We start from the raw sequence: 22,368 nt of genomic DNA, 5'->3' as shown, positions 1-22,368 counted from the left end.
TTGCACATGAGCAATTACACCAAGCTGGTGCCAAAAATTCTGTTAGACAAACACAAGGTCAATCAAGTGTTGATCGCAAGTGAACTAGTGGAACGTATGGACACTGAAATGGGTTATTTGGACAATGTTATTACTGGTGATGAGACTTCGACTTTTTCATATGACCCGGAAACAAAGTAGCAAAGTTCAGAATGGCACGCTCAGTATCCCCAAAACCCAAGAAGGCGAGAATGAGCAAATCTTTTTCAACAGCAATGGTGTGGTCCTGATCTAACACTGAATACAATATAGTCTAAATTTCAACAATGCTTTTTTCAGCATGGATGTTGTCAGTGAGTAAGACACCAACATCAGACTTTATAACAGGCAACAGTTCCAAGGACTGAATGCAGAGTGCAAATATGGAGTAGTAAGTTGTTAAAAATTAAAAAAATTCCAAAATATATTACTCAAACCAAATAGATGCTAACTTTATTATAGGTCTTGACTCTGGGGTTAAAGTTGATATACTGTTTATTTTTTCAAGAGCCTTTTAAGTCCGAATGACAGCAACATTTCTTTGTTTCCAGTGTCATTCATAAGTAATTCAAAAAGAACTTAATGAAACATCCTTATTTACTACTTACCTAACAGGTCTTAATGTTACGTGAAAATGGCAGTGGGAAACACATCAGTTACCTTTTGAGCGTGACCAGGGTGCCGGTGAGTTTTTTGCAGCGTCGGAGTGCACTTTCTAATCTTTCTGGTTCTTCCTTAAGGAACCTATGGGCAGGAAATTTCAGTATGATCGTGACTGAAAAGACATGGAAATCGAAACAGTTACAATTAAAACCATAGACCTTCTCCTCACAGACTTCACACTGCATCCACTAGCTTCCACTTCTGTTAATAGGTTTGGCGATAACCAAACCTAATGTTAACACACTTCCTTTCTTTTCTTTCAGATGCAATCTAAGAACATAGTTTTAATCGAGACTGGTTTCAGCCATACAGTGACCATATTCAGAATTTACAATGGATTTTTAAATCAAATTAGATAAATTGTCAATATATTAAAAAAATTGTGAACTTTCGGCATTTGGCTTTCTTGATGTCTGTTTCTGTTAATACAGAAATTAAGCATTTTCTTTTCATGCCGCTTCTTATTTAAATCCAGCTCCTTATCAAGATGATCACTCACACTCCATACATTTGAAACTTAATGCAATTTTGGTTTGTTCATTTCATGATGAACATTTATGAGCCATTTGGTTTGTTTACTGTATACATTTTAGAAAATCACACTACAGTTACAACAATTTTGAAGCCAATAAAGATTATAATACCGAAATTATATGTCTACGAATGAACAGTTACAAGTTTCATGCAGCTCAAATTACCAATTCATTCCTCACGAACTCTTCCACTAAATAATAGCATCCTGTTATTGGTGCCCCTTGTAACTTTCTTTCTGGTTGATCTTGTATCATCTGTACTATTTTGTTCCCTTTTAATTTAATATAAATCTTCATTCCACATATTGAGGCACCTAGATACTAGATATTGAGGCACTTAGGCATACTGTTTATGAGTCAGTCAATGGGAATCATAAAGTTTTCTTTCTCTCTTGTGTTTATCTGAACACAATGATTTGCTCCAAAACAAATAATTACTGTGTGGTGCACAAGAAGATTGTATTTTTATAAACATACAAAGAGTAGACATAAAGTTGTAATTATCAGTACCTAAAATAAAGTTATGCAATTAATTTTTTGTTTATTTGTTAAGTACATGTTGCAGGTTTGCAACCCACTGAAATCTCCATGCCACAGTACCATAGCATGCAGCAGTAAGAGCCAAAAGAATATGGCACAGCCCACTGAAAAAGGGGTCTATTGTGCAATAATTCATTTTTGATAGCAGTGGAAATGTTGCAGCAGTGTCAGGCCAATTAAATTGACTTCCCGAGTTAGTCTCACTTATTGAAGGCAATAACGTCCATGTAGTATTAGGAGCAGAAACCTGGCTAAAACCAGAAGAGAACAGCGGGAATATGTTAAATTCAGATTGGAATATATATCCAGGATAGTATAGTCGACAATGGTGGTAGCATATTTATTGCCATAAAGAAGTCAGTAATATCTACTGAGATTATTACAGATTCTAAACCTGAAATAATGTGCATGAAGATAAGCATCAAAGGTGGGCCAAACGTGGCTTTTCACATACTTCATGAGCTGTGGTGGCAACACATTTCAGAGGAAACTTGTAAACTAAAGCAGATAATTTTTCTGAACAAGCTATTGTTACTGGGGAGTCTTCAGTGTGACGGAACCAGTCATGATTAATAATACGTTCTATGATGTGTCTAAAAGAAAAGTGTTTACCTGCCATTCATTTTACTCTATAGACAGAATGTCGTTACTATCATAAGTGCCTAGTTTATACAGTTCCTGCAGCACTACTTTCACACACCTCCAGGTGTGTATTAGGCTCATTAGTCACTTCTGTAGCAGCAGTCTTCTAATCAGAAGATAACAGAAATTTTTAATATCCCCCAGCCATTCACAAAGATTCGTTTTTCTCCCATTGTAGTGTTTATGAGACCAAATTTCACCACGTTCTCCACATGCAACCATGACACCAGATACAGTAGCTCGAGATACCCCCACAGATTTGCAATTGCTGTCATGCAAACAAGGCCTAAATACAGCATTGGAAATTTCCCCTTGTCAAAGGGCTTTCAAGTCTGACGTAGCAGGAACTCGATGATAACAGATGTACTGGCATCTCAGATTATTGGCAAAACTGGTATACAAGAAAGAAAATGGAAAAGACAATACCAGTGCACTACACATAAGTCAGAAGGAAAGCTCCTGTAACCCCCACATTTATAGCCGTGTATTCACATATTTTTTCCCAATCCCCACATTTCTTCTATGTACCAGCACTGGTAAACAAATGCGACATCATGTACTTGTATGCACATATGTTTACATATAAAAAAGTTACCCATAATATATGCCCAGCATTTTCTAATGGCTTAAAAATATCTTCAAATGGATCTTAGTAACACTGACACGAATAACTCAACAAAAATGAAACCTCAAAAAACAAAATGACCTATCAATAGGATGTGATGCTATTGCAATCAATCCAAGTGATTTTGTATCTTTTTATTGATAGTAGTTGACATGCGAATTCACTGTAATCAGTGTCAAACAAGTGCAGACTGAGGGACTTGTTCTGGAAGCAGTTGTACAAGGGATAGTCAGTAACGTCTCCTACTTTTTCACTCCTTTATTAAGTTGATAATGTAGTAATCATGAATTTGGCACAGTTAGCCTAATATTCTTCTATAGGCCACTCCAGCAACAGTGTTCTACATCAACAGATGGAAGCACTAGAAAATGGCTGACACTGACAAACATGTAAGACTGTTCCGTGTTTGAATTCCTTACTGCAGAATGTGAAACATCCACACATTCATGAATTCATGAAAGACTGCAGATGGTGTATGGAGATGATACGGTGGACCATTAAACAGGGAGTTTGTTGCTGTAGAGAAGCTGGAGGGCAAACACAGTTGGCTGATGCAAAATGGATCAGCCGGTGAGCAAGACCAGTGACTTCACACAGCACCCAATGTGTCGACAACATCATCCATGATGACTGCTGGTTAACAACAGATTAATTGTATTACCACTTGTTCACTAGTAAAGGCAATGTGATGGCCATTATTGAAAAACTAGGCTATTGCAACATCTGTGCACGCTGGGTACCAAAAATGTTGATCGAACAGTATACAGAAGCAAGGAAAACAGTTGCATCGAATCTGTTACAGCACTGCAATGTGAACTGTAACTAGAGATGAGTCTTAGGTTCATTTTTATGAACCTGGATCCCAGGGGCAATCAATGGAATGGCATCACAAAACATCACTGACAATAAAAACATTCAAAACAAAACATTCCACTACGAAGGTTATGGCTACATTCTTTTGGGATACAGAGAGTGTGTTTGTGGTTGATTTTGTGGGGACAGATTTCACAATAAACTCTATTCAATATGCAAAAATGCTTAAGAAGCTGAAAGCATATCTTCAGGGAGTCTATCCATCAAAAGTAATGGCAGCTGCTCTTCTTTTGCACGACAATGCACAACCACACACCTGTCACTCCACAAATGGCGAAACTACATAAACTGCTTCATCTACCATGCAGCCTTGACCTCGTACTATTGGTCTTCCATATGTTTGGCCCACTCAAAAAAGCTCATCACCTTGAAGATGCAAAGACCCTGCAAAATGCAGTGTGCCAATGGCTGAGGAAGCAGGACAATGATTTTTATCGCACAGGTATAATGCTTTTGTTTCAATGTGGGGGGGAATGGGGAAAGAGAGAGAGAAGTGAATTACTTTGTAAGAAAGTACCCGTAACTAACTTAGAAAAAAAATCACATAAATTTTGCTGAAGTTTAAAGCTTGAGAAAAGGCATGTTGAGTACTGGACAGTGAATAATGTTCACAAGGAGTTCAAAAAAACAACACATTATTTCAAATAAGTAAAATGCATTTGGGAGCATTGAATGTTCTCAAAATTTAACAGTTATTAGTGAATATCATTTGCTGATATGATGACACTAAAGAAAAGAGTGTCACAGTAAGAATAGCATCCTTAGTGCTGATTCACCCTAAAAATAAATGTTCTACACACATTCCAAGTGAGTTCAGGACACTGAACTTAGTCATTATCTTGTCACCAAGTATTCATGGTCAGGGCAATTTCAAAAGGAACAGAACACCGTTCTAATGCAAGAATACAGTACTTGTTTTGACAGGCAGGAGTTTGAAACTGGATTAATACCTATGTGGTCCCAAATTCTTTTTGGTCAGAGTTGCCCCTCAGTCTGCAAGATCCGGGCAGTTGCAGAGGGTGGGCTTACTGGTAGTTGGGAGCTCCAACGTCAGGCGCGTAATGGGGCCCCTTAGGGAAATGGCAGCAAGAGAGGGGAAGAAAACCAATGTGCACTCCATGTGCATACCGGGGGGAGTCATTCCAGATGTGGAAAGGGTCCTTCCGGATGCCATGAAGGGTACGGGGTGCACCCATCTGCAGGTGGTCGCTCATGTCGGCACCAATGATGTGTGTCGCTATGGATCGGAGGAAATCCTCTCTGGCTTCCGGCGGCTATCTGTTTTGGTGAAGACTGCCAGTCTCGCTAACGGGATGAAAGCAGAGCTCACCATCTGCAGCATCGTCGACAGGACTGACTGCGGACCTTTGGTACAGAGCCGAGTGGAGGGTCTGAATCAGAGGCTGAGACGGTTCTGCGACCGTGTGGGCTCCAGATTCCTCGAGTTGCGCCATAGGGTGGTGGGGTTTCGGGTTCCGCTGGATAGGTCAGGAGTCCACTACACGCAACATGCGGCTACACGGGTAGCAGGGGTTGTGTGGCGTGGGCTGGGCGGTTTTTTAGGTTAGATGGCCTTGGGCAAGTACAGAAAGGGCAACAGCCTCAACGGGTGCGGGGCAAAGTCAGGACATGCGGGGACCAAGCAGCAATCGGTATTGTAATTGTCAACTGTCGAAGCTGCGTTGGTAAAGTACCGGAACTTCAAGCGCTGATAGACAGCACCGAAGCTGAAATCGTTATAGGTACAGAAAGCTGGCTTAAGCCAGAGATAAATTCTGCCGGTGTTTAGAAAGGATAGATTGCATGCAACCGGTGGTGGAGTGTTCGTCGCTGTTAGTAGTAGTTTATCCTGTAGTGAAGTAGAAGTGGATAGTTCCTGTGAATTATTATGAGTGGAGGTTACACTAAACAACCGAACTAGGTTAATAATTGGCTCCTTTTACCAACCTCCCGACTCAGCAGCATTAGTGGCAGAACAACTGAGAGAAAATTTGGAATACATTTCACATAAATTTTCTCAGCATGTTATAGTCTTAGGTGGAAATTTCAATTTACCAGATATAGACTGGGACACTCAGATGTTTAGGACGGGTGGTAGGGACAGAGCATCGAGTGACATTATACTGAGTGCACTATCCGAAAATTACCTCGAGCAATTAAACAGAGAACCGACTCGTGGAGATAACATCTTGGACCTACTGATAACAAACAGACCCGAACTTTTCGACTCTGTAGTATGCACAGAACAGGGAATCAGTGATCATAAGGCCGTTGCAGCATCCCTGAATATGGAAGTTAATAGGAATATAAAAAAAGGGAGGAAGGTTTATCTGTTTAGCAAGAGTAATAGAAGGCAGATTTCAGACTACCTAACAGATCAAAACGAAAATTTCTGTTCCGACACTGACAATGTTGAGTGTTTATGGAAAAAGTTCAAGGCAATCGTAAAATGCGTTTTAGACAGGTACGTGCCGAGTAAAACTGTGAAGGACAGGAAAAACCCACCGTGGTACAACAACAAAGTTAGGAAACTACTGCGAAAGCAAAGAGAGCTCCACTCCAAGTTTAAACGCAGCCAAAACCTCTCAGACAAACAGAAGCTAAACGATGTCAAAGTTAGCGTAAGGAGGGCTATGCGTGAAGCGTTCAGTGAATTCGAAAGTAAAATTCTATGTACCGACTTGACAGAAAATCCTAGGAAGTTCTGGTCTTATGTTAAATCAGTAAGTGGCTCGAAACAGCATATCCAGACACTACGGGATGATGATGGCATTGAAACAGAGGATGACACGCGTAAAGCTGAAATACTAAACACCTTTTTCCAAAGCTGTTTCACAGAGGAAGACCGCACTGCAGTTCCATCTCTAAATCCTCGCACAAACGAAAAAATGGCTGACATCGAAATAAATGTCCAAGGAATAGAAAAGCAACTGGAATCACTCAATAGAGGAAAGTCCACTGGACCTGACGGGATACAAATTCGATTCTACACAGAGTACGCGAAAGAACTTGCCCCCCTTCTAACAGCCGTGTACCGCAAGTCTCTAGAGGAACGGAGGGTTCCAAATGATTGGAAAAGAGCACAGATAGTCCCAGTCTTCAAGAAGGGTCGTCGAGCAGATGCGCAAAACTATAGACCTATATCTCTTACGTCGATCTCTTGTAGAATTTTAGAACATGTTTTTTGCTCGCGTATCATGTCATTTCTGGAAACCCAGAATCTACTATGTAGGAATCAACATGGATTCCGGAAACAGCGATCGTGTGAGATCCAGCTCGCCTTATTTGTTCATGAGACCCAGAAATTATTAGATACAGGCTCCCAGGTAGATGCTATCTTTCTTGACTTCCGGAAGGCGTTCGATACAGTTCCGCACTGTCACCTGATAAACAAAGTAAGAGCCTACGGAATATCAGACCAGCTGTGTGGCTGGATTGAAGAGTTTTTAGCAAACAGAACACAGCATGTTGTTATCAATGGAGAGACGTCTACAGAAGTTAAAGTAATCTCTGGCGTGCCACAGGGGAGTGTTATGGGACCATTGCTTTTCACAATATATATAAATGACTTAGTAGATAGTGTCGGAAGTTCCATGCGGCTTTTCGTGGATGATGCTGTAGTATACAGAGAAGTTGCAGCATTAGAAAATTGTAGCGAAATGCAGGAAGATCTGCAGCGGATAGGCACTTGGTGCAGGGAGTGGCAACTGACCCTTAACATAGACAAATGTAATGTATTGCGAATACATAGAAAGAAGGATCCTTTATTGTATGATTATATGATAGCGGAACAAACACTGGTAGCAGTTACTTCTTAAAATATCTGGGAGTATGCATGCGGAACGATTTGAAGTGGAATGATCATATAAAATTAATTGTTGGTAAGGCGGGTACCAGGTTGAGATTCATTGGGAGAGTGCTTAGAAAATGTAGTCCATCAACAAAGGAGGTGGCTTACAAAACACTCGTTCGACCTATACTTGAGTATTGCTCATCAGTGTGGGATCCGTACCAGATCGGTCTGACGGAGGAGATAGAGAAGATCCAAAGAAGAGCGGCGCGTTTCGTCACAGGGTTATTTGGTAACCGTGATAGCGTTACGGATATGTTTAATAAACTCAAGTGGCAGACTCTGCAAGAGAGGCGCTCTGCATCGCGGTGTAGCTTGCTCGCCAGGTTTCGAGAGGGTGCGTTTCTGGATGAGGTATCGAATATATTGCTTCCCCCTACTTATACCTCCCGAGGAGATCACGAATGTAAAATTAGAGAGATTAGAGCGCGCACGGAGGCTTTCAGACAGTCGTTCTTCCCGCGAACCATACGCGACTGGAACAGGAAAGGGAGGTAATGACAGTGGCACGTAAAGTGCCCTCCGCCACACACCGTTGGGTGGCTTGCGGAGTATCAATGTAGATGTAGATGTAGATGAATGTCTTGCAGCACAAAGCCTGATTTACATACCAACCTACAATCAGGAATAAAGGTGGCACAGCACAGGTGAGTCTCCATGTGTGGGACGAGCGTCTCTGATATGAAGTGTATCGCCACTTGGCATGTCTCTCACAGTGCATGCATGGCGCTGAAATTAGATGTTGTCACCGCGAAGGGAAGATCCGAACTGAGGATGAGGTTAGGGCTACAGTAGCTTAGCTAGGTCTGGTGCTACTCTCTAGGTCCTAGCAGTCAGTGATCGTATCAGATGGATGTTTAGCCGCACAGCAGAATTGAGACCTTTAGGTGGAAATAGGTGCATGAAGACAGAAACTCACTCTGTTGGCAGATGACTGTAGTGAGCTAAGCATGTAGCAGTCAGTGATCATATCAGATGGATGTTCAGTTGCACAGCAGAATTGAGACCTTTAGGTGGAAATAGGTGCATGAAGACAGAAGCTCACTGTGTTAGCAGATGACTGTAGTGAGCTAAGCATGTATAGAACTGGGCCGAACTGCTCAGACTGATGTGAGGTGAATGGCCATCACTATTACTGGCAATGTTTGATGCTAGCAGACATCTTTGTCTGGGAATTTTTTCTTTGGCAGTACTCATTTTTTCTGCCACTGCTAGTCTGCTTTTTACACCAATCTTGCTTCGCTCATCCCATATTAATTTGCTTCCAAGGTAAGAGAATTTATTAACTTTGTCTACTTTGTGGCTCCCAAATTTGATGGTAAGTTTCCCCACAGGTGTCAGTTCTGATATTTCTCATTGCTTTTGCCTTTCTTCAGTTTACTCTCAATCCATATTCTGTGCTCAGCAGACTGTTTATCCATCCAATATGCCATGTATATTTCCTCACATCGACTGAGGATAACAATGTCATCAGTGAATCTTATCATTGGTATTATTTCACTGTGAAGTGTAACCCCAGTCCCAAATCTTTCTTTTATTATCATTATCACTGCTTCTTTGCTGTACAGATTGAAAAACATGGAAGAAAGAATGCATTCCTGTCCTACACACTTTTAACCCTAGCATTTTGTTCTTAGCCTTCCATGATTAGTGTTCTTTCTTGATTATTGTACATTACCGTATATTACCTGTCTTTCCCTGTATCTTACACTTCTTTTTTTTTTTTCTGAGAATTTTGAACATTTTATACCATTTTAAATCAACACATCCTATGAAGATATTTCAGTTTCCCTTAAGTCTTCTTGCAATGCCAGAACTGCCTCGCTGGTGTCTCTAGCTTTCCTAAAGCCAAACTTATAGTCAGCTAAGAGAGTCTCAACTTTCTTTTCCATTCTTCTGTGTTAGAAGTGTATTAAAAATATTCCTTATCCTTTCTTGTTTGGCACAGGCATGACTCTCCAGTCTCTAACCTAAAAAAATGACCTAAGGAAGCAGAAAAAGACAGCAGTCATAGAATAATTTTGGAAACAAATGTTTAGCTGGGGTTTTGATGAGGCGCATTAAATAAATGGTACTAAAAAATGTTGGATAAGTTTTTCAAGTTCAAGGATGACTCTACCCTGAAATGAATTCTTTTTCTTTCATGGAAGAAAAATGAAGTCTTAAAGCCAGGTTGTTGGCGTATTTAACTAAACACTGCTTCTACAGCTCAGAGGAACTTCTCAGCAGGCAACCCATATGAATATTTAGGGATTTCTTAAAAACTGTTTAACATTTCGCAGTAATTCTATAAATTTTCCAGGAATAAACTGTGTAGAGCCTATGAATTTCAGACACATACTGACTGACACTATGCACTGAAATATAAATCTAAAATGTTTCATGTTATTTAACATGATCCATCATATCATTTCCCGACTTGCGTATCCTATGTCTCAGTGTACCTTGAATGAAAAATGAAGAATGAGGATCAATAAAATATGATAAAACAGTCCTCTCACTGAAGTCAATTTAGGTGAGTTTGATAATAAAAGTTTTAAAAAAGAATTTAAGTGCAATTCCCTGTATTAATTTTTTTCCAACAGCACAAAAATCATATGTTATTGTTACTAAAAACCAGATCATATTCATATAAGGATACTCACTTTTCTTCCCTGACAACTTTCTCCATCTCAGATGACAAAAGGCTCTTCATTCCCTCCTGTAGACTTGGGAAACGCACTTTGAGGTCTGCAACAGTCTTACTGGAAATATATCAAAAAAATCATTATTAACTTCATACTGGTGTCCTTTCTTCCCCTGTAGAAAGGAGAAATAAATAACTCGGTAATGTGACATATTGTTGGTTGGATATTGGTCCAATATTTTAATAAATGATTACAGTTTCAGGTACAAAACTGTATATTGACAAGGAAACATCATGCTGGTTACAGACCTTTAGGTGAAATTGGAAAGGCCAAGTTGCACAGACCCAGGTCAGCAAATACATGGAATCCTAAAGTGGATACATACACAGAGTACCCACATCATTTTTAAGTAAATTTTCAAAATTATGCATAAAACTTCAGGACAAACAAGTAAAAACCAGGACACAGAATTATTGTTCATATAGGTATAATAATAATTTATTTTCGTGTGACTTAGTGTACCAGTGATGGAAGATTAACAGCAGTACTGCATTTACAATTTAGTTGTAAATATAAACATACATTTCACACATTTTACATTGAAGCCTATGGCACTGACTCATAGCATGTAACTGTCCTACAAGTACACTTTTATTAAGTAGCAAGTCTATACGAGGGAGGCTAACAGGTGTAAATTTTATCATTGCATGTTACCTATTGCACATTGTTGTGTGGATCATGACATGCTGACAAATTACATAACTTTGTGTGATGTTGTTTGACAATGCCCAAAGGGACAAAATTTGCTGACCAGCTATTAAATAAATAAATAACAAACAGAAAAATGACTTCCTTCAAGAACAGTGTGTATACTAGGCAGCCCTACTATCAATACGTAATTGGTTAGTTGGGTGTTAAGGGGCTGAAAAGGAAGGTCATCAGTCCTCTGTCAAGAGGTAGTTCATCTGGAGTTAGCGATGTCCACCAGAAATGTGACTGAATGATGAACGTGTGTAGATGTGGTAATATTGAAGCACTGAAGGCACTATAGATGACAGAGCCGAGAAATAATTTATGGAGAAGATTGGGCTGGTAAATAGATTACAGCAGATGAGAGTCCTCCCAGGCCTTGTCTATGGCAAGAAAATCCCCACCTCACACCCCAACCCAATTAAGGGCAGAGACGGTTACAGAATAAAGAATGCCGTCTATTCAGGAGATTGGTAACAGTAAAACTGAGAAGCCTAAAAACATAAAGAACATCAGTCGGACTGACAATAATGAAAGAAAGTCAGAGAAATAACCAACATAGTAGGCAGGTGGGGGCCAGTCATTTGACAACTGGTGCTCTGAAAGCAATGGGGGCTGTTCCTCTCATGGGAATCCAACCCCAAATCCATTATAAGCAAAGCATTAAAAAGGGAAGCAGCACCTACTATTTAACACAGCGCTCCCTCTAAAATGGAAAATAGGGTGCAGCAGAAAAAGGAGTAGACCACATCTAAAAGCAATTAAAACAGTGTAAAAAAGGGATTTCAGGGACATCTGGCAAAGCAAGTAGGGTTGAGGGTCCACCCAAACCCAGTATGCAGTGGAACCCCAACCACTCCACACCCACTTTGAAGATAGTTTAAAGCATTGTATATGGGAATAAAAACCACTTTCATGGAAAAATGGAGAATATGTCCAACTGCCCATAAGTCCACAATCAATGTTAAGAGGCAAAGAATCCAGAAAACCACGCTTAGCTCGGAGAGCCAGAAAGAGAGACCATTCCATCAGGATGTGAGCTACTGTCTGCAGGGCACTGCAGCCATAACGTAGGGGTGGTTCATTACATAAAGTAACACTATGGGTTAATCTGGTATGAGAAATGTAGAGGCGATACATGGCAGTAGATTCCTTCCAGGAAGGATTATCTCTAAACGTAAGTTGTCCATTTTAAGTATATTTAGGTCACCCTTTAGTTTCCTAAGGTAACATGAAATGATTTGCAAAATCTTGAGTGATATTTGTCTGCATGTTTGGTTTTGATTAAGTAAGTAGTAAGCTGAGTGTGAACTACGTATTCCAATGTTCTGTGAGTGTTAGATAACCATTGCTACATGCAAGAGACTAACCTTGATTTACTGAGAATAAGAGCCATATTCTCAACATCAGACATGTTGACCCGTGTCTTCCGGTTGATCACATTACCCCTCAGTTCTTCAACTGTGCTCTCCAGCTCCCTAAAATAAATGTAAACTTAAAACAATATTATTTCAACTAAACTGCAATACTAACATTAATTTAGTGGTGAACCTGACAGACCCATAGCAGATCGATTTTTTGGGAGAAAAAAGCTTGCTTCTCATTTGTTTTTTCTTTGGTTCCACATCAATAAAATTTTCTCTAAAAATAGACGTGCTCGGAAATTTCAAAAGATATAGACTGAATTACTGTTATAATTAACAAAGACACATTTTTGCCTTTGGGAATTTCTGATGTCAGTGCAACAATTTGTCTCTATAACTGCCTGGTGTTCCCAATGATAGGATTAACATGTTTTCTCTCCTTTCGTAGTTCTACACGATTATGACTGTTTTCCAAGTTTCAATGATCTCGCGTATTGACAGCAATGTGAGATAATTGCCATAATTTTTCTCTTCATGAATTTGCAAATTCTATCATTTTTGTTGATATAAAAGGAAGAACAGTTCCTAGAAAAACTAATGTTTTCATTAAGTAGAAATGTCCTGTAGCTAGTCAGTCAATACAGCTGCCACTTGTTTCTATTAAACATTCTGAATTTCCTCAACACAATATTCAGAAATTCACATTCAAGCCACCAATGGAAACTTGTTTGTGTTGTAGACATGCTTCTTGCAGTCTTCACAACATGTTTGCTTTTTGTTAAGGACTCTGTTCACACTGGCAACAAGTAATTCTCATAGTATATCAGAATCAGCAGCTATCTTGTGATTGGGACAACATACTGGCACATAGTGCTGTGCTATTAATGCTCAAAGGTTTGAACAAACAAAGAGAAGGACAGGAGGAGCCATACTACCAAAGAAGTGGCGGGGATAACCTGCTACTGAAGCCAAATATGGAAGATGGCATAGGTTTCAGTAACTTCATTATGATTTAATTCAACAACTTTGATGAAATTATGCTACCACCATTTGTTTCAAAGAAAGACATAAATATCTGCAAAGAAATTGCAGTGAACCAAAGATTTATCATTACACTTTGTTTTCTGCTAAGAGAAAAGCCATTCAGGGGTGTATATTTATTTCACATTTAAAAAAAAAAAAACAATGTCTTAAATACTATGTGAAGTTTTTAGAACACCAAATGCCTGAAGGATTAGGAAAAGGTATAGGCAACTGAAAAAAAAGAAGAAGAAGAAGAACGCAGAATTCATGGAATTTTTAGTTGAAATTACACTACCATGTTGTCATGATGTTTCGTAAATGGTGTCCACGCCACTCCTCCACTTCCTTCGCCTAGTGTTGGTACAGTGCTACTAGCAAACAGATTTTCTTCTCAACACAGTTTGTTGCTTCTGTTGAACACAGCAACAATTTTCTGCACCAACTACTGTTTTCTTTTTTTTTTTTTTTACTATTTCTGTTCATCTTAAAGTGCCATAGACAATCCTCTGATTCAAACAAAGATGCCATTTTGATAATTCCTTGCTATTTCATTTTTGTATTGGATGCTAAAGAATCTCAATGAAATTATTACTCAAAGTATGATGAGTGCAGCAAAATGCAGTAGCTGGCCAGAAACATTCTTTCTCTTGATCTGTGCTGAGACTGCCACAGACAACTGTTTCTAGAAACATTGTACAGGGTGTATACGCGGAGAAGGAAACAAAATTCCCGGATCTCCTGGTTAAAAATACACTTCTTCTGTGTTAAGTGACAGTATACTTTCCCTAGGAACTGTAAAACTTATCAATCCTTTGAATGGTTAAGGTTTTATACACTGGCGTAGAACTTCCCGGGACATTAGGAAACAAACCTCAGGAAAAAAAAATGTGTTTTGGAAAGATCTTTGATATGCAGCAACATGTATGCTGCGTATTTTCATATTACTTAAGTACATAGTCGAATTCCGCCAAACACAGAACATTAGTTTCTTAAGTATTGAAATCAAGATTGAGATGGGCTTTTGAAAGCCAATCATAGCTCGTGTCACGTGATCTCGCCAGCCAATGATAGCAGATATTTGCCGCATTTACATGGGGCTCCAGCTCCCAAAACCAGATTTCATAAACTGATTTCCCAATACCACTTTGGGCGATCATGTAAAAACTTGAAAATCAATTCCAGAAATCTGCTTCTGGTTGTTGGTTTTCCAATTCTGCAATCAATTTTCACTCTCTTGTAAACACAGCCAGTATTTAAACATGCTCGGGCTGTCAGGTTTCGTCTTCTTTTTAAAAATTTTCGGCTAATACTGGTGGAGTGGCTTTTTTAAAGTGGTTTCCAAAATTTGGTTTTCGTCTTTCAGAAAATGTGTCACAAGTAAACGTAGTGATTCAGAGCACAGGACACACAATGTAATCAGCCTATAGCAATATCACTGCTAAGTAGCACGCACACACACACACACACACACACACACACACACACACACACACACACAAAAATAGGAAAAGTCAATGGTTTTAATTATGTAAACAGTGTTGCTACAAGAAAAGCTAAGCTTTCACATATAATATTTGTGTTTTATGTGTGTGTTACACTTCGATAAATCACACAAATGAGCCAGTAAAATTTTAAGCACCGACATAAATGTCTGGTCTTCCGGGTTTGAAATTCTTCTAAGTGACTAGCCCTCACAGTGTTAAGCTTTAAATGAGATTCAAACACTCTGTCATTTAAGAAATTCAAAGTACGTTCACACACATAACATAATTCACATTGTGTAAAATAAAATGTACTTTGAAAGTAATGCTTTTCAAACCACCAATTACAATATTTTCCCACGATTGTCAGAATACATCATTTCAGCAGTTGTCAGAGAGCCCTAAAAAACGGTGTTACTGTACACGCGCAGCTACGATGATGAAGGTAGCCCATATGTTCATACATATAAAGCTTTATGAGATCTTACATTACATCATAAACGAAACAGGACATCAGAGGATACTCCAACAGCATCGGAATTTCGTAAACTATACTAAAATGCATGATTCGGCTTAAAGGGTACATTCGTATGTCCAGATTAACAAAGAAGTAGGCCCCAACCTGATATTAAGCTTTTTGGGTGTTGTTTTTGGGATGCAATTTTTTTTTTTTTTTTTGAGTATTAGTATTGTTATTATCTAATGTTTAGTTCTTTATTATGGCATAATGCCATACATCCCAGAAGATAAAAACATGCACTTGAAATTCTGCAAACAGTTGACAATAGCAAATACTGTTTCAAATAAATTGACTGCCTCTGTGGAAAAGATTTTAATTAAAATCATTTTTTTATCAAATCAACAAAATAACTACATTGTTCTGCAAGGCAAGTAATGCCCGACTTCCAAAATCCTGGAAAAAAATGAAATCAGAAAACTGAAACTAATAACATATTTTAGCTTTCCATATTTATGTGAATGTATTTTAATCCACTTTATAGCTCCTGGCCACAGAAATACGTTTTGCTTTCATTTGGCTTGAGAGCTGTAAATGAAGAGGAAACAACAAAATCACCAAATGTAAACACGGTTCATGTGGAGACTACTACTCACCCCACTACAACTCAAGACTGCTCTGTGCATGTGCGAGTCTGGCAACTTGGGTGCGCCAGAAAATGTTTTCCGGTTAGCATCTGGCTGTCTGCTGCTACTGCTGATACAGCTAAGAACCGCACTTCCAGCAGCCACAAGTGGAAGAAGGTACTGCTCATACACGACACTACTGCTCACATGTGCATACGCCCACTGGTACCTACTCAAACTAACCTAATGTAAACCGTTTGTGACGTCACGCTTGCTGAAAGCAGTTTGTTGTTACAAAGTATTGCATAGTCTTCGTCCTAAAGCCTTTGATACATTTTGCTGTTGGCAGCCGCTTGTGTGTGCACTGTGTTTTGTTGTCCTAAATGGTGCATTTACTCTGTAACTTAGGTTTTATTTTGTTTTTTCCCTCGTTTATGTTTCATTGCTGCAGTAATATTTTGCAGTAGTGGGCTAAAGTAAAATTCATTGTTATAGTATCAGTTCTTACCAGTCAAAACCACAAAAATTTAACTGAAAACTAAAACAATGAAAATTCCAAGATTTATCCCAGATTTCCCAGTTGTCCTGGGGCGTATACACCCTGCTGTAAGAAACATGCCACAACTCAGTGTGTAGGTAGCTTCAGATAAACATTTTGTCCCAATGAATTGCTAAGGTGCTGGGAGGCAACGGAGCACTTAATGAGTCAGAGATGATCACGAACTTGTTCAGTCCAAGAAAAGAAGCAGGAGTCCACTGAACTGGAGAGATTACGTGATACCCATGATTTGGAAACATACACTCCTGGAAATGGAAAAAAGAACACATTGACACCGGTGTGTCAGACCCACCATACTTGCTCCGGACACTGCGAGAGGGCTGTACAAGCAATGATCACACGCACGGCACAGCGGACACACCAGGAACCGCGGTGTTGGCCGTCGAATGGCGCTAGCTGCGCAGCATTTGTGCACCGCCGCCGTCAGTGTCAGCCAGTTTGCCGTGGCATACGGAGCTCCATCGCAGTCTTTAACACTGGTAGCATGCCGCGACAGCGTGGACGTGAATCGTATGTGCAGTTGACGGACTTTGACCGAGGGCGTATAGTGGGCATGCGGGAGGCCGGATGGACGTAACGCCGAATTGCTCAACACGTGGGGCGTGAGGTCTCCACAGTACATCGATGTTGTCGCCAGTGGTCGGCGGAAGTTGCACGTGCCCGGCGACCTGGGACCGGACCGCAGCGGCGCACGGATGCACGCCAAGACCGTAGGATCCTACGCAGTGCCGTAGGGGACCGCACCGCCACTTCCCAGCAAATTAGGGACACTGTTGCTCCTGGGGTATCGGCGAGGACCATTCGCAACCGTCTCCATGAAGCTGGGCTACGGTCCCGCACACCGTTAGGCCGTCTTCCGCTCACGCCCCAACATCGTGCAGCCCGCCTCCAGTGGTGTCGCGACAGGCGTGAATGGAGGGACGAATGGAGACGTGTCGTCTTCAGCGATGAGAGTCGCTTCTGCCTTGGTGCCAATGATGGTCGTATGCGTGTTTGGCGCCGTGCAGGTGAGCGCCACAATCGGGACTGCATACGACCGAGGCACACAGGGCCAACACTCGGCATCATGGTGTGGGGAGCGATCTCCTACACTGGCCGTACACCACTGGTGATCGTCGAGGGGACACTGAATAGTGCACGGTACATCCAAACCGTCATCGAACCCATCGTTGTACCATTCCTAGACCGGCAAGGGAACTTGCTGTTCCAACAGGACAATGCACGTCCGCATGTATCCCGTGCCACCCAACGTGCTCTAGAAGGTGTAAGTCAACTACCCTGGCCAGCAAGATCTCCGGATCTGTCCCCCATTGAGCATGTTTGGGACTGGAAGAAGCGTCGTCTCACGCGGTCTGCACGTCCAGCACGAACGCTGGTCCAACTGAGGCGCCAGGTGGAAATGGCATGGCAAGCCGTTCCACAGGACTACATCCAGGATCTCTACGATCGTCTCCATGGGAGAATAGCAGCCTGCATTGCTGCGAAAGGTGGATATACACTGTACTAGTGCCGACATTGTGCATGCTCTGTTGCCTGTGTCTATGTGCCTGTGGTTCTGTCAGTGTGATCATGTGATGTATCTGACCCCAGGAATGTGTCAATAAAGTTTCCCCTTCCTGGGACAATGAATTCACGGTGTTCTTATTTCAATTTCCAGGAGTGTATTAAATGCTAAAAGATGTTGCGTGGAATCTGCTGAAAAGGATGTGTGGTGAATAGTTAATCAAAGTAATCTTCAGATACAGTGTTATTGCATGAGGTAGACCAAAAGCATTTTGATCTTATATCTAATTCCAACCATCAGACCGCCAGTTTCAACTATGCTCAGGTATCCACAAGGAATGGCAACTCACGTAAGGTCTTTCTCAAGACGCAGCATCTCCTGCTTGTAGAGGTCCTCTTCCCTACTAAGACGCAGCTTCTCAGCATCACCACCTGCTGCCCAAACTTCTTCCCCACCTGACAACAGCATTGCTCTGCCAAAAAAAGGAGATAATTTTATTGCTCTGGCACAAGAAACAAGAGGATATGTTATGCATACAACAACACCACTTGCCACAGAAACCACTGTAACAAAGAAAGAGGAGAGCAATTTCAATATAAATCACACTTTTCAATTAACTGAAGCTTTCAATAGCACTTCATAAACACAAACCCAAACTGTCACTTTTCAATGTAACCTAGCCCTCCGACTATGTTACAAATCATTGTCTCGTATCTTAAGATTTTGTATTCACATTTGTTGGTTTTGCCAACTTACAATCAAATTGTCAATTTTCAACTTAACTACATATTGACTTATGCTGCAGATCAGTCTGCCGCCACAACTTAGATCCCAAAACAATATAGACACAAAAAGATATAGTCACTTTTATTTTCACACACATCACATTCTGACATGGCAAAGCCTCCATTCAGTATCAGTAGCTTCAGCTGAGCCACATTTTCATAAAAATACAAACAACAGAAGGATTCAGTCGCACTTTAATTTTGCTTTTTAATACTATAAACACTTTAATTTTGCTTATTAATACTAAACCAATCAGTCTAACCACAGTCCACAATAATGAATGTTCTCTGTGGCAATCAAAAGTTGTCCTGGAAGCAATTAATTTTAGGAGTGCAATGTGAATCAGCTCTTGGTCCAATGTTTTCTTGCATGCCAATATATCTTGTCAGTTCTATTAAATCATCTTTAGGCAGGTCAGTGACCTCCAGCTTCACTCAAGTACCTGACCAGAAGATATCAATACTGCCTTTGTTCACAATAGGAAATCACAAGTAATTTTAGTATCCCATCTAAAATAAATTACCCGATTGCGCAAAAAAACTGCCTCCCATTCTTGTCAACGGTATCACAACAGCACATTGGAAAATAGTGAAGAACTTGAGTGTATTCACTGGGCAGGTAACACCTTCACCACGTGCAGGAAGAATTCCCTTCCCTTCCCTACATTCCCTTCAGAAGTTTGGGAACATTTTTCCGCAGGATGTGAAAAATGAAGTTGTGCACTCACTCATTCTTCCATGGTTGTGATGTAAACCAACACAGTACACATAGTGTAAACTCTAAACAGTTAAAAGTAACAACAAATGTTTGTGTGAATTACACTGCAACATTATCATCTGATTAAAATTACTGGAGCAAGAGCTCAATGTCATTCTCAAACTGTTTGTTGTCATCAGACTGCCACAGCAATTGGTCAGATCAACTTCAATTCCTTCTCCGACTTTTTTCCTTCATTTATTGGAATCCTGAATCATGAGTCATCCCCTGTTATTTCACATTTCATTGGTCATGATAACCACACCAAAAAGAACACACACATAACAACGGTAATGGAATATGCATATTTCACACACAGCACAAAACGCAATTCGACATCACATATGCAATTGTTATCATCATCATTATAGAGATAATCCTATGTTAAGTAAGCTATATTAGATAAGCTTCGTAAGATCGTAAGACATTGCATGAGGTTGAACTTTTTGAAGGTAGCAAATCATTATTGCGATTAGTTCTGGATAGTGACGAATATAGTGGCCTGGTGTAGTGGTCAAGATATTTGCCTCTCGTGCTGGTGATTGTGGTTTCGAATCTCATCAGACACTTTCAAATTTTTTATTTTTTGTCTTATCAAAATGATTGATTACTATTTTTATTCAGTGAATTGGCTTAAATGTATTTTTTTATTTCTAATACTTTGCCGAGTCATTTTTATCATCATACGGACTTTTTTATTTGTCCTTATTTTTTCTTCCTGTAATTCTTTTTCACTTGGAATCCTTCTGTGTCATCTATAACCTGTAGCCAAGTGCCGAACAGGGCTGTTCATTGGTTATTAAAGTGGCAGCACATGTAGCCCATGTGAGGAGAGTTTCAGGTAATTAATGAAAGTGAGAACCTTTTATCGCTGGATCTGAAATTTTTGTCTTGTGTTTGCTTGTGGAGGTTAGCTTTAACAGTGAGCATTATTAACAGTCATGCTGCAGATTGCTGACCATCGTTTTCTCTGATACATTGCACATCACTAGGTTTTGGTTAGGCTAGTGTGAATTTCAATTCAGGGCTTCAAAATGTGTCACCCGCCACAGTTCAGTCACTGGTCACTGAAGTTCAGCTGCTGACAGAGCATCTCACTATCTCATCATACCTCGCTTCTAGCACTGATCCGCATTACACATTTTAAGCAATAGCAATTATGAAGTGATCCACCACATATAAGTGTCACTTATAACCGAGCAGTAGATGTAGCTGACGTAGCAACACTGTACTGGCAAGTGATAGAAATCAACTAACAAGTAATTATAATCAGGCTATAGTCTAATCATTTCAGTACTTCATACAGCCAGACCAGTTAATATAGCAATACACTACCTGTATTTTACTAGCTCCCTCAGTGCACGTGTACCCCAGTATCTCACATGAGAGATTAAGTACCTATAACCTCATGGTTATCACAACATGACATCTCACATACCTACTGCCCATGTTTCAGTTGCATGTTCTGCCCATCTGTGCCCGTGGGTGCCAAGCTGTCACTCTGTGGACACTTAACCGGAAACAGACTGGTCTAATTTATAAATCAGTGCTAGGCATTCATTTGCATAAAGGAACTGAAGAACATTTTTTCAATAATTGCTCAATTTTTCAAAATACAAAAAATATACTTCAATCTGGATTTGGATTTTCCCCAAATAGTAACCAAGTGGCCTCTCCTCTACCAGATTCTCTCAAAAAACTTGAGGCGTCTCAGCCAGAAATTGGTACATATTAAATTGATTTATTTTGTGACTCCTGTACCAGTCAAAATAAAAATAGAGTAATGATGACCACACCAATGAGGAAAGCAGAAAATTTAATAAGCTGGTAATTTATTTCAATAGAATGAACAAGGATATATCACTGCTTGTGTGTGTGTGTTGTCTAATTCCAATGAAGTGCTTTTTGGCCAGTCTGTTCCTGTTTTCCATTCCTCCTAAGAGAATGTACGGAAAATGGCTCATTCTTCTTAGCTGTCCATAAATAGGAGAAGAGAGAGGAAGAATCAATACAGACTGATTTCACCAATAAAAGCTGTTCAATCCACACCTTATCTTGATGAAAGTGTCCCGGATCGTCTCACGCACTGAATGGGCCTGTGCTTGGGACATGCGTCTCAGGTTGCGCACCTCCTGGCGGAGGTCCTTTGCTTTCTTCTGCAATCCACGTAACTGGTTGTACATCTCTGGCGTCAGCTGCAGGTCGGCTGTGGCAGTAAAATGCAAGTTATATATCACCTTGAAACATCAAGAGATAATGTTACAGCAGGCATTAATATGATCAGCAGAAAAGACAATCTGCAGCAGACACTGATATTATCAGCAGAAGAGCAAAACCCCAAACATTAAAGCCTACTTTAAAAATATTCAAACAGGCTCTAGGAAAAATTTAGGCCTCTCATATATTTACTTCATAGTCTGCTCTTGTGTATTAAGTTCCCATGATAATTTGCAAGATCCATCTGATGTTTTTGGGGATATGTAATCCTCTTCTTTTTCTTCATGGAGTCAGCTTGTTATTCTGGAATTGGCAACTTTAATCATATAAGATAGCAGATGCCGTTCCTGTCATCACCCCCTGCCCTTCCCCTTCCTGCACAGAAATTTTGTACCCCCAACTGCCTGTGTCTTAATGTTTTCAGAATGTTTGTGAGTCATGTAACAGAAATGGGACATAGCAGCCTGGCATTCA

General features: G+C 40.2%; 1 protein-coding gene across 1 annotated transcript in view; it reads right to left on the bottom strand.

Moving 5' to 3' along the window:
* The window catches only part of LOC126426708 (coiled-coil domain-containing protein AGAP005037-like), a 250,976-nt gene that overhangs the window by 78,622 nt on the left and 149,986 nt on the right, over nt 1–22,368 (bottom strand). Inside the window, exons 9-13 of the mRNA XM_050088630.1 lie at nt 21,727–21,883; nt 18,485–18,607; nt 12,492–12,599; nt 10,390–10,488; nt 679–762 (exon numbers count right to left, since the gene is read on the bottom strand). Of these exons, the coding sequence (XP_049944587.1) occupies nt 679–762; nt 10,390–10,488; nt 12,492–12,599; nt 18,485–18,607; nt 21,727–21,883 (571 nt within the window). The remainder of the gene's footprint in view (nt 1–678; nt 763–10,389; nt 10,489–12,491; nt 12,600–18,484; nt 18,608–21,726; nt 21,884–22,368) is intronic.

The sequence above is a fragment of the Schistocerca serialis genome, chromosome 11 (genome assembly GCF_023864345.2).
Source record: "Schistocerca serialis cubense isolate TAMUIC-IGC-003099 chromosome 11, iqSchSeri2.2, whole genome shotgun sequence".
Taxonomy (NCBI): Eukaryota; Metazoa; Arthropoda; class Insecta; order Orthoptera; family Acrididae; genus Schistocerca; species Schistocerca serialis.
The sequence above is the reverse complement of the archived record's forward strand: the minus strand, read 5'-3'. Positions and strand labels throughout refer to the sequence as shown.